General features: G+C 40.4%; 1 protein-coding gene across 3 annotated transcripts in view; it reads right to left on the reverse strand.

Moving 5' to 3' along the window:
• Positions 1–366: 366 nt before the first annotated feature.
• The window catches only part of FBXL5 (F-box and leucine rich repeat protein 5), a 38,984-nt gene continuing 27,122 nt past the window's right edge, over positions 367–12,228 (reverse strand). Inside the window, exons 10-12 of one of the 3 annotated variants that reach the window (XR_010071271.1) lie at positions 10,143–10,291; positions 3,712–4,631; positions 367–2,444 (exon numbers count right to left, since the gene is read on the reverse strand). Coding sequence is in view for 2 of the 3 variants with exons in the window: in XM_063336256.1 (XP_063192326.1) it covers positions 2,368–2,444; positions 4,494–4,631; positions 10,143–10,291 (364 nt within the window). In the remaining variant the exon portion in view is untranslated. The remainder of the gene's footprint in view (positions 2,445–3,711; positions 4,632–10,142; positions 10,292–12,228) is intronic. The other 2 variants (XM_063336256.1, XM_063336258.1) reach the window with 2 other exon arrangements.

Here is a 12,228-nt window from a genome sequence, read left to right on the forward strand (position 1 = left end):
ACTGCAGGTGAGGTGTCACCACAGCAGAGTAGAGGGGGAGAATCACCTCCTCGACCTGCTGGCCACGCTTCTTTTGATGCGGCTCGTACCAAAACCTAAGTGGAAGCTCACTCATTTTATACAGGAGTTTGATTAAATTGAGTGTGAAATCCTTATCTACAAGTTCCACTAGTAAAAGATTATCAAAGGAGTTTACTAATAAGCAGATTGGATTTTTAGTACGTGAGTAATGGTGTTAACTGTTAATGCTTTTATAAATATATATCCTTTTCATGCAGTTACCTTACTAATGCAGCTCTTCCAAGTGAGAGTGGTGGGTAGGACCAACGTTCCTACAGGAACAACATTCATCAGAACATATCAAAGTTGAAATTGTTCTTGAGCTTAATTCCAAACCCGACTCAGTCCATCTAATAAATACTAGACACAAAATCTTTGGTTTAAAGCCTCTGGTTGCCACAGGTTCCCTTTGTACCTCTAGGTACATTGTCATCACACAATGCTTTGCTGAACAACACTGATGACATCTCACAAGTTTAGTCCAACTCCCCTTCAGAGAAGGGTCAAGAAAAAACACAGTAAGTGAACAGGATTTTCTGCAGCTGATTCATCCCTCAGCTCTGTCTCTACCAAACTGCACAGAAAACCACCTAGCAGCAAGGAGAAGGACCTCTAGCTGCACCTTCCCAGCCTCAGAAACAAAGTTTGGAACAAGTACAGATGCAAGAAAGCCCACCATGTACCCTATTACTCTCATCTTGCCTCAGTCAGCATTGCACAAATAGCCACGTATCTACTTTAACCTTTGGGCAACAAAGTAAATTAAACGCAGTTTCCTTGAAGCAACAGCTGCTGGAATAATGGTGTCCTTTTATACCTCCTCTGTAGGCTTCTAACTGAGCACTGTACGTTCTGCCTCCAGCCCATGTTCAGCTGTTAAACATGAACAATGAACTGCGCACAAACTCTCCATTCACTTGTATTTTTCTTATCTTACTATTCTTTAGTACTAGTGGGAGCAAGATGGTATCAAAACTTGCAGTTTATTTTAATCTCCAGCTGTGCCCACAAGCTGACATCCCAGACACCAGGAGTCTTGACAGCTACATATGCCACCATGATTGCTGTCCTAAATAACTACAACTCAAGAGAATTTATTCAATTAGTAAAACAGGTAAAAATTACTAGTTTGACATACTGTCAGTCTTCAAAATAAAGCAGGATGGAGGGGGAAAAAAAAAAACACAACTGTCTGCCTTCTACAAAGGCTGCCACCTACCCCTCCTCTGCCCAAAGGAAAAACCAGCTGCAGCCATGCCAGCCATACAAGCGGGTGCCCATTACAGTCTGCAACTCAACATGGGCAACAACACTCACCTCCTCTTGCGGTGGGCTCTTCCCCAGACCACCCCACACGCGACTCATACGTTACTCGTGTCTCCTCCTAGTGCAGGTTTCGCTCAGCCCAACAAGAGATTCTCTTCCTCCCTGCCAGTCCCTTACTGTGCAGGGAGGGGTCTTTCTAAAAATCAAAGCAATGGGCAAAATGTATCATTGTCTTCTACAGATTTCCTGTGAATGAGAACTGACATCCTTTGAAGTTGTTTCAAAAATGCATCTTAACACAGTCAAAGAAGAAACAAAACCAAAACAAACCCCCCCACGCACACTGCAAGGTTCACAGCTCTGCAACCAGCACAGCACCCACCCACCCAGTCTCTGCAGCCTACTGGTATGGCACGCCTGGATGTTACACCTTAAAAGCATATATATTCAACCGCTACATAACTTTTTTGTTGGTGGGAATGTTTTATTTGAGTATGTCTTTCAAGCCCAAATACAAAACCAAATGCAAAAGGAAGGTGGGAATTTCCCTAATTTTGCAATATAAAGAACGACTTCAGGATGAGAGGAAAGGGGGAAGAAACAAGGCTCCTAAAGATGTAGAATTGTTACCCAAATGCAAACAGTACATTTCAAATTCTCTGCAGAGCTTTATATTGTACTTACGGATTCAAAATTAAAAAAACATTCACTTAACACAAAAATAATCCTGTAAAGTATATTTAAGTGCCAAACTTGGAAGAAAGTGGCATTAAAAAAAAAATAATCTGAATGTTTTCCCATCTTCCCCAAATTAAGTAAAACAAAACCCAACACCCTTCAAACCAAATGAGATTTTGTGAGATTGTTACAACACTGTACAGTACACTCATAATTAACATTTTGAAGTTGTGGGCAGGGTCAGGCTAGTATAACAAATCTCACTCCAAGGATTGTTAACACAAGATGCGAACTGTAAGTAAAGTGCATGAAAGGAAGCCTGCTCAGCTAAATGAAGTAGACTGAAAGGTCAGAAGTCAGCGGTCATTCGCCAGAGCGGCAGCAGGCCCGAAAACCACACTGCAAATTCTGGCATCCACTGGCGGTTTCAGCATGAGGACCTGCACAAAAACAGAACAAATGTGAAAAGAAGAAAAGGCCATTTATTTAGATGCAGAATTCTCATAACCTGGTAATTCAGAATAGATTTTTTTTAGTAGACTAAACTTCCTTCAGCACTGTGAAGCCTGAAGCACTGTCAGTACTATTGTAGTATAAAAACCTCGATTGGAACAGTTATTTTTCAAGAGATTTTTGCTCTGATAGCTTAGTGCCATGAAGATAACACATTCAAAAATGAGACAGACGTATGATGAGCAACACTAAATGCAGTTTAAGCCAGCTCTCACAGCTAGCTTTCAAGATGAGGTATACTTTCACAATCCATATTTAACTCCCATTTTTCAAATTCAGATGACGACTTTCATGGCATTACCAAAGAAACCGTGATCTCCAAAAGTCTTTCTACTGTAATGGAACAGTTTGGGTTTTTTTTAGTCTGGAAGGTTTTTTGTTCCTTCATGAACACTTCATGGTTGGCTAGACCTCACATACTCCAACTGGAAATTCAAATACTAAAGAGAAAATCACCTTTAGTATCACTGTGGTTTTCAGAAGCCATTAGGCTAAAAACCAGCCATTCAAAAAGAAAGAAAAAGTTGGGAGCACAGACAGGATAAACCAACACTGTAATTCTACCCACCTCCACTTACCTTCGCTTACTGTTATCCCTTTAATTTGAAATGTTACAGTGATCATGAGATAAGAAACTATTAAGTTTATTACTACAGGATTTTATTTCCTGCAGCCATAAGCCTGCTTTAGAGACACAAACATTTACATTCAGGTTGGCTGAACTCTGGCACCCAACATAAATTGGCAGTGGGCCGCTGAGTTAACTAAAACAAGCTGGTAAAGACCTAACCAGGACAACCCAAATTTCCCCCCGCTTTGTGTTTGAGACAAATCAAAGAATATTTAAGGTGGCTTTAATACGTTCAGAAAAGACTAGCAAAATCATGTAACGAACTAGGGCACCATGCCATGTCTGGCTTGTTTTTTTCCCCTTGAACAGTAATTTATGTCATAATTCAATTAATTTCTAAGAACCAGGTGTCTGGAAATCAGATTTCTACTTCATGCCACACACTGATAAGCAATATTCTACAAAGTAATTCAGTTAACATGCATGAGACTGAATAAAACAAACCTGAAGCTATAACAAAGGACAGTATGCAAAATAGTGAACTTTGCATTTGTCAATAAGCTTTTTCCTTTTCAAATCTTTTTATTCACCTGAACTAAATTTTGATCTTCCAAGTCACTTACGAGCTAGAGTCGGTGCTTCTGAATAGCTGGTTTAGCAGCGCATGTTCTGTGTGGCAGCATTTCCCAAGTCATAGCTGACCTTCCTCATCATTGCCACCGCTAAGCAGCGCAGCAGTAATTTTGAAGCAACTGTCACATTTCTAGTAAAATGCTTGTTGACAAAACCTACAGAACCACAACAATCCCAAGGAAGGATTTTGACACCGCTTTCCATCCTTCTCTTGCTCACAACTGGAACAGAAAAGCTGTCCTTCTAGGTCTGAGCAATGGTCCATCTAACCCTCCCTACCTCCATCACTGGCAACAGCAAGTGTTACCGAGGGAGATAAAAGCCTACTGTGCACACCTTTCGTGTCTTCCCAGCATCCCTAACTGTTGTAGTAGGGACATTAAAGTCTATTCTCTTTATTATTTGTTTAAGGCTCAATTGTGCATGCATTTGTTTAACCTCTATTTTAACCTGCTGATACTAACTGCTTCCACAATTCCCCACAGGGCCAAATTCCAGAAGTTTGCTACGTTGTGTGTCTGCTTTAAATCAATCTCCTACCCATTTCATCTACTGTTGCCGAATGATAATACTGCAGAATTTGGAGAGTTACTGTTGCACAGTCACCTCATCTATTGCCTTCCCAGTTCTGGAAAGTCATCCCCCTTCCTGCCTTCTCATTCCCATATTGAAAGATTCCAGCCTTTTGAGTGTCTCCTTGCAAGACAGCCGCTCAGTTCCCTAACTCTTTTTAGTAGGCCTCTTCTGTATCTTCTGTAACTCCATCACATACACTCCTCAAGATGGGGAGACCAAAACCGCATGCAGTACTCCACATGTGAGTGCCCCAAGGCTTCCAGGACCATGCAGCACACTATCTTGTTCCCAACGCCCTGATGCCGCATAACACTGGTGGCTTTTTTGGCTGCTGCTGCAAACAGGAAAGATCTCAGAATTAGCACCAACAGCTCTCTGAAATCATCGTCTCCACGTTGCAACTGCCAGCTCTGAATTCAGTTTCATGCAATCAAAGTTTGATTATTCCCAACCACCCAGACATATAACCATACATACAGCTATACGGGAAGCTCGTAAGAAGTCCTTCCGGAAATCTTCAGCACCGGTATCCTTACTTGAGGCAGTTCAGTACAACTCAAAAACTTGGAAATCGCTGTCTGCATTTCTTACACCACAGCAGCAACAGAAATGCTGGGTAATACTGATCAGGCACAGAAGTCTTGGGGAAGGGGGAATGGGGAGAGAGATGTCACCTCCCAGATTCCTGTCCATCCTGAACAGGGACCATTAAGCCCTGTTCTTTCTTCCTATCCTTTAATTAGCTTTCAGTTTTTAAAATTTAAACCAGTCTTAAAACAACTTAGAAGTTTCTAAGTTTTTGAGATAAGTAAACTGCATCATCTGAAAAGTTTATAGGTTCATTTCCTAATTTGTTAGGCACTGAATTACAAATGCCATTAACCACACCACAGTGAAAATTCACCCTTGTTCCTATGCTGCATTTCTTGTCCCATGTCTAATCCTCACACCATCACTAACTTTATCACACCCTTTATAGCCTCAGATAAAGAATTCTCATGAAATTAAATATTCAGAGTTCAAACCACATTTCCTGAAATCTGCCACTCTGTTCTTTCTTAACACATACAGGTAATTCCCATAATTTGGAGGGTATTTTATGCTCTTATTACAACACGGTAGTAAGTGTCATTAATGGTAGTTTTAACAGTAAGGCTATTCAGTTACAGCTCGTTTAATTTATGTTTTGACATAGCAATTGATCTCCTCCATCACAGGTCATTTATCTCCTCTATAAATGCCCTAGCCCTCCTTAGCTTGTTCTTTTTTTGTATTTGATACGAATAGCACAACTGAAATGCCTTTGCTTTTGATAGCCACAGAGACTGTTTTTGCTTCCCTAGCTTTGTTTACTACGACTGACCTTTGGCTACACCTCTTCAGCTTCCTAACCTCAGATTTCCCCATTCTTTGCTACTGACTTCATTTGGACTGGACTTTGTTTTCAAACTACCCCTGTTTAAGTTCAAACGGCCTCTTTAACCTTGCCAAAAAACACACTCTCCTGTTTTCTTTGGACTGTATATACAAGGTCTCCAATTCATCTCACCTCACCGATTCAGCAGGTTAAGCAATATGGTAGCCATATAGAGGTCCTTTTATATTGTCCAGCAAGATGGGCATTTCAGATCTCACAGTGGGGCTGAATCACTTTCAGAAGGGTCCCTCTTTTTCTACAAACTGTGAAGAATTAATGAGTGCTAGCAGTGCAGTGCCTAAATTAAATGTATTTTGGGCTGGTTCACCTGGGAGAGCAAAGTTAATCAGATTCTCATCTAACCTGCCACTGTCTACGTTACTGGTTGAGTTACCACTAAACTGGATTATTATAATGCTCTTTACATGCACGTCTGATTACTCACATGCTTCAGGTGACCCAGAACAGAGGTCTGCTTACTCATGATGAAAAGCTCTCAGCGTTTTCAAATAAACTACATATAAAGACACATTGCAATGCAAGAAAGGAGCATAGCTATTTGATTACTTCATTTTGTTACGTGTACTAGTGAAACAAAAATTAGTTAAAATTTCCTAGAAAGAAGTTAGGCATTTCACAAAGAATACGTGACAACCCAGACCATGATAAAAAAAGCCACTCCAGCCAGGACAACTGGCTGCCACCACCACATCCCTTCAGACATCTGTTCTAGCTCTTGCCTGCGGCAGCAGAAACATTCATGAGGTCTACAGCAAGATGGATCCCTGACCTATCTAGGAAGAAGGAAAAAAGAAAAATAAAAAGGCTTTTGGCTACCCCAGTTCTTGATTCAGTTTACCAAGTAGCCACACAAAGACTAATGCTGGCCACAGGAAGGCAGCAAGAATGAGCTTGGAGGAACACAAAGGAGGGAAGGAAAGGCGGTTCTTTTTCACAGCCACCACCAGCGAGAGGCTCCATCAACACTGCATACTGTACTTGATGGTAAGGTAGCCAAAGTAAAACAATACAGGGGAACTACCGAAAGAGTGCTCAAATTAAGCATTAGCTTTTAAGAAAATATATAAAAGCAATAATAAACTCAAATCTGAGTTTACTAAGTGCTACTCTCTATCAACCTTTGGTAAAGTTCCACTTACAGACCTTTATGAGAGCACCTTGGTTATCTGTAGAACTTAAAGAGACACCGAACTCTTGAAGTCTAACAACAATGTGTTCCCACATAAATCTGCACACAGGAGTCCGTAAATCTTAACAGATATTGCAAAGTCTTGGATCCAATGCTGGAAGACAGATCAAACTATGACCAAGGAATTTCTAAATGCCAGAAGAAAAGAATGAATCATCAGAATCACCACAACTTCATTTCATTAATGCCCTATTTCTTTAATTACAGCACCCAAGGACTACATCATTTAAAAACTTTAGGAACTGAATCGTGCTAAAAAAAGCTGCAAACAGCTACTGCTGCAAAAATTAGGGAGCCCCACTCTTCTAATCCTGAAGCTGACGGCACTCCAGGCTGTAAAACTGAGAACACTGTAAGGAGCCTGAACACAGCCTATGGGGAACTATAAACTTTAAGTGGTAAGAAGTAACTCAAACATTAAATTCTTCTAATTGAGTTCAGTGTGATTTACAATCAAACATGTTTTAGACATTAAACACAATCAGCAACTAGAAGGGGTGTGTATACTGACAGATTTGGTTTCAGCTGCAGCTGAGGGTTATATTTAAGTTTCCAGTGTTGAGCAAAACAGAGGTAAAGATCCTAAACAGCAGTAGGCAAACCAGGAACTGAAGTCATACTAACAGTAAACAAACAGGAAATAAATTTGGAGTTGTGCACAAATTCATAGTTTCTGCTCATAAATGCACGACATCACTGCTGTGCAACAGCACAACTGAGTCTACTTAACAGCAGAGGCTCTACCAGTTTACTTTTAGTCTTCTACAAAGGTAGAGCAGCTCTAGGTAGACCAGCACTTGCAATGCAAATCTGAAAATTGCAAACACGCCTACCAAACAAGTCCGGTAAACCCTCCAACAGAGACAATCCCATGAAGCTGTGTGTAAGGGCCCCCGTTAGCCTCAGTGTTCATAGTAAGAAAAAAAACACTACAACTGAGAATAGGCTGTAGGTGAAAGTAAAGCCCTTATGTGTCAACAGACAACAAAATGGTATCTTTATTATTCAAAGATGGCTAAATTCCATGCTGTTGGCTCCAATTTTTGTTCTGCAAGACTGACGGGTTTTCCAACATGATCCCAGAACATATCTCCTTCCCCGAAAACAATCCCTGATAAGCTGGTGGGCAAAGAAAATGATGAAATTATTCTCTACATGCTGACAGACCAGTGATCTTTGTGTTAGCAGTTAATAATACAATCTACATACGTGCAAACAAACATAAACTGCTTCAGATAGGGACTGATTTAAATGAGACAGCTATTGCTTTCCCTACAGTTACTTTAGAAATACCGAATGATACAGAAATAGTTCAAGCTGTCACAGAAATCCCGCTGCCCACGGAGTGGAATGAGGCATTAGTTTCACACTGAACAGCCCTATCACAATGAAGTTTGAGTGAAAACACAAAGAACAGTCCCCAGATAAAACCGCAGGGGATTCAATTATAAAAGGTTATTTCCCATTTCAGAATTTTGCTAGGACACCGCTGTAAGTTTTTATCTACTTCCTTCTTAAAGAAAACAGCAACAAACTTCTCAGATGCTCCTATTTCTCAATAGATGTGAGAAGTCAGACCATTACAGCCTCACTCTCCTGTCGATTTCTCTCTACAGGAGTAACTGCTCATCCAAACGCCTGCACGATGCTTTACAGAACCAAGCAGAGCTTACAGGCTCACAGCTTCCAGCAGGCGGTGAAAGGAAGGAAATAAACAGGAAAAGGATCAGGACAACTTTACAGAATAATTCCAAAAAAGTATTTGGTTTAAATATAAATAATTTCTTGAGCACAGTATGGAACAGCCAAGCTTTAAAGTGATGGACTCACACAAGAGATTCTGGCTTTGTAAACTAATACAAAGACAACATAGTGTGTATTTTAGGGACAAGGAAAGAAACAGAAATGTCTGAAGGCAAACCAGAACATCAAGTCTGGTATCACTGACAGAAGTGAAAACAGAGGAAAAAATAGTAAGGGATCAGCTGTAAAAGCTTTTAACTTGTCTTTAAAGACAACTTTAACCTCAACACAACATAAGGAGAGTCAGTGAAGGATTTTAAAAAAGGAACCTTAAAATTTTCAGATTGAAATGCTAGATTTTTAGCAGCTGCGGTCTGTATAGAATAGAAGTTACAAAAAGCAGTCTCAATTTAAAGAAAACAGCAGTCAGTGCAAAAAAGTGTATGAAGTAGTGCAAAAATTGTGGAAGCAAAATATGATTTAATACTTTCACTTCTAGTATTAGAATCCAATTCCAGTGGATCACCTTCTATCAATCAGTGGACCGAAGACCCAAATGTCAGTACAGATTTACTTGCAGTACCAAAGCTCCAGCATCCTGTACCCCTGCCATGGCTGCATCTCAATATGGACGCAAATTACTGAGCTGGACACCATCATCTACCAGGGAATATAATTTTGTTTTTACACACAATTAGCTCTTATAAACCTGTGAACTCAGTTATTATCCTCCATTTCCCTTCCCTTCTGTTGCACTTACCTGTTTTAAACTCACACATGGAATACAAGTCACACCATGGTCCCCACCTCTAATGCTATGAATGCTTACTGGACCTAACATAATAAACTGAATTCCAGTGTGGTAAACACTGAGAAGACTTGTACCATAAACATATTTTATGCATTTATCCAGATCCTTTCCCAGCTTAGATCCATTCCTAAATTACTGACTCAAGCAAAACCAGAAAAACTAAATTACATTTTCCATAAGGACACATGATGGTAGGAAGAAAAATATCTTATACCAAAACTACTGCAATATGGGAGGTTTGCATAGCAAAACACGTGTCATTGCTTCCCTAAAAATCACTGCTTTAGTACCCATCTAATGAAACCTCTGTCTGAAGTTACGACCATAAAGAAAACATAAAACTACATGGTTTACAGGGAAAATATGGAGAGGGCAAGTGTGTATTCGCTATATGGAGACATACTTTCTAGCCCCTATTATTTATGCTAAATTATGAGATACATGGACTAAAAATGCTTTCCTAGGTAATATTACCGTCAAGCAAAAATACCCAAAAGAACAAGTGTGGAAAAACTGACTTAACAGTTGTCACTTCATAATTAATCTGTGAAACAAGAAAAAAAAAAGTGGGATACTGGTGGTTCTTTTTGTTTTGTTTTAAATGTGTCCTTAAACCAAGCATCACTCCCCAGAAAAACACCACATCTTCATAAAAAGACGTTACCGTTAATGTTGTCACAGTAGTAAAAGTGTTCATCGTTCAGAGAAGGGCATGCAGAAACTAAATCCTGCAGGCCTGCACCAGTTACAGTGAGACAACCCGAGAGGTTAAGGTGTTCCAAATGCGGCAGTCCTCCTCCCAGAGTCAATGCCCTGTTAACAGACAGAATACAAGTGGTAAGAACCTGCACAACTCTAGACTGACAAGTACTCCACTATGTCGCCAAGTCACAACTTAATTGCGTCTTGTAATAAAGCCCTCACACTTCTAATAAACCACCTAGTTTTAAATCTGTCAGTTTGATACTCTGTAAAGGGGATCACCCCCGAAGCCGTGTTAACAGACCTGAAAAATGAACATATCTGCAAGAAACTAACAATTCCTTCTGAAGAATTAATGGTAAATCACTTTGTTTATAAACAAATCCAGAGATGACCAAGTATTTCAAAGAACTACCAAGACATTCTTCTCCAAACCACACTGATTTTGGCAACTCTTCCAAGGTGATGTATATTCCTCAACCCATCCTTAAAACATGACACACAATTTTGGTGCATTATGCTTCTGAAAGTTTGAGTGTCTTGTATTTTTTTTTTTTTATTAAAATTATTTTGGAATCCAAATTTGCATTTGCATAGGGCTGACAGCGGAGCTTCCCTCTGACAACACACCACCTTATTATTTGAGTGGAATTCTCTGTTTTTCCTCTGAGTGCAAGAGACTTTGGCTGCTGATGCAACAGCCTCATGGATGTACCACACCTGAGTAATCGCTCTGTGTTTGGCTGCTTGCTTCTCTGCAAGCTCACAAGACAGCCAGGCCAAGTTCAATCACAAGCAAGCTCACCCACCTGAAAAAACCACCAGGCTTGAATCACTACGCTGCAGATTCAAGCCACAACATAAAACTGAAAATGCCTTCAGAGCAACTTTGTCCTGTCAGCAGGCAGAAGTAGAACTGTCGACCACAAAACCAGCTATCACTTAACAACTTTTCTATGAAATGCACTGGCATGTGTTTCTACTACAAGGTTTCAGTCTCTTTCATCAGGAACTCAAAACTATTCCAGTGAGTGCAAGAAGTATGCGTTGCAGCACGCTCTCAGCTCTTAAATACTGCCTTTTATCCAAAAAGCACCAATGGGAAACCAGCACAACTAAACCCTTCCCATGACTCAGTAACCAAATCTCCCTTTGGTCCTAGATTACCGAGTCATGACAAAACAGACCAGTAACATGCAAACTACACACAGCATGACCTAATCGGCACCACACGAAACTCAGCAGTACTAGCCCACTCCACCAGCCACAAGCCCAAACAGAAAGCGCAGCTATCTGAAGCTTACTCTGAGTGAAAGAATAAGCATCAGAATAACCGCCATGGGAAACATTTGAACAGCTGGTACTTCTGAACATCAAATGTGGACAAAGTCTCTGGAGAAACAAATCAATGCCAGCAGCGCCTCACACTATTTCACAGTTGAGTACAGCACACAACAGAGGTAGGCTTGAAGTCTTCCCATTACATGAGGCTTTAATTAGCCCTAAGTGCTGCAGCACACCTCAGCCTCATCCCATTTTCATTATGAAGCAATTAATGCGTTTTTTTGATACTATACAAAATATCAGTGGAAAATATCACACACAGGTAATTTTGCAATCTCGAAGCCATCTCAATGTTCAAGTCAACTATTTTTCCCACCTCTAACTGTTATATGAAGTCATATTTAACATGATATTCTGCACATAGAAAATTATCATAGACTCATTTAGGCTGGAAAAGACCCTTAGGATCATCAAGTCCGACTGTTACCTGAACGCTGCCAAGTCCACCACCAAACCACTTCCCTAAGTACCACATCTATATGTCTTTTAAATACTTCCAGGGATGGTGAGTCAACCACTTCCCTAGGCAGCCTGGTCCAATGCTTGATAACCCTTTCAGTGAAGGCATTTTTCCTAATATCCAAGTTAAACCTCCCCTAGTGCAACTTGAGGCCATTTCCTCTCGTCTTATCACTTGTTACGTGGGAGAAGAGACCAATCCCCACCTCGCTACAACCTCCTTTCAGGTAGTTGTAAAGAGCAAC

The sequence above is a fragment of the Chroicocephalus ridibundus genome, chromosome 5 (assembly GCF_963924245.1).
Source record: "Chroicocephalus ridibundus chromosome 5, bChrRid1.1, whole genome shotgun sequence".
Lineage (NCBI taxonomy): Eukaryota > Metazoa > Chordata > Aves > Charadriiformes > Laridae > Chroicocephalus > Chroicocephalus ridibundus.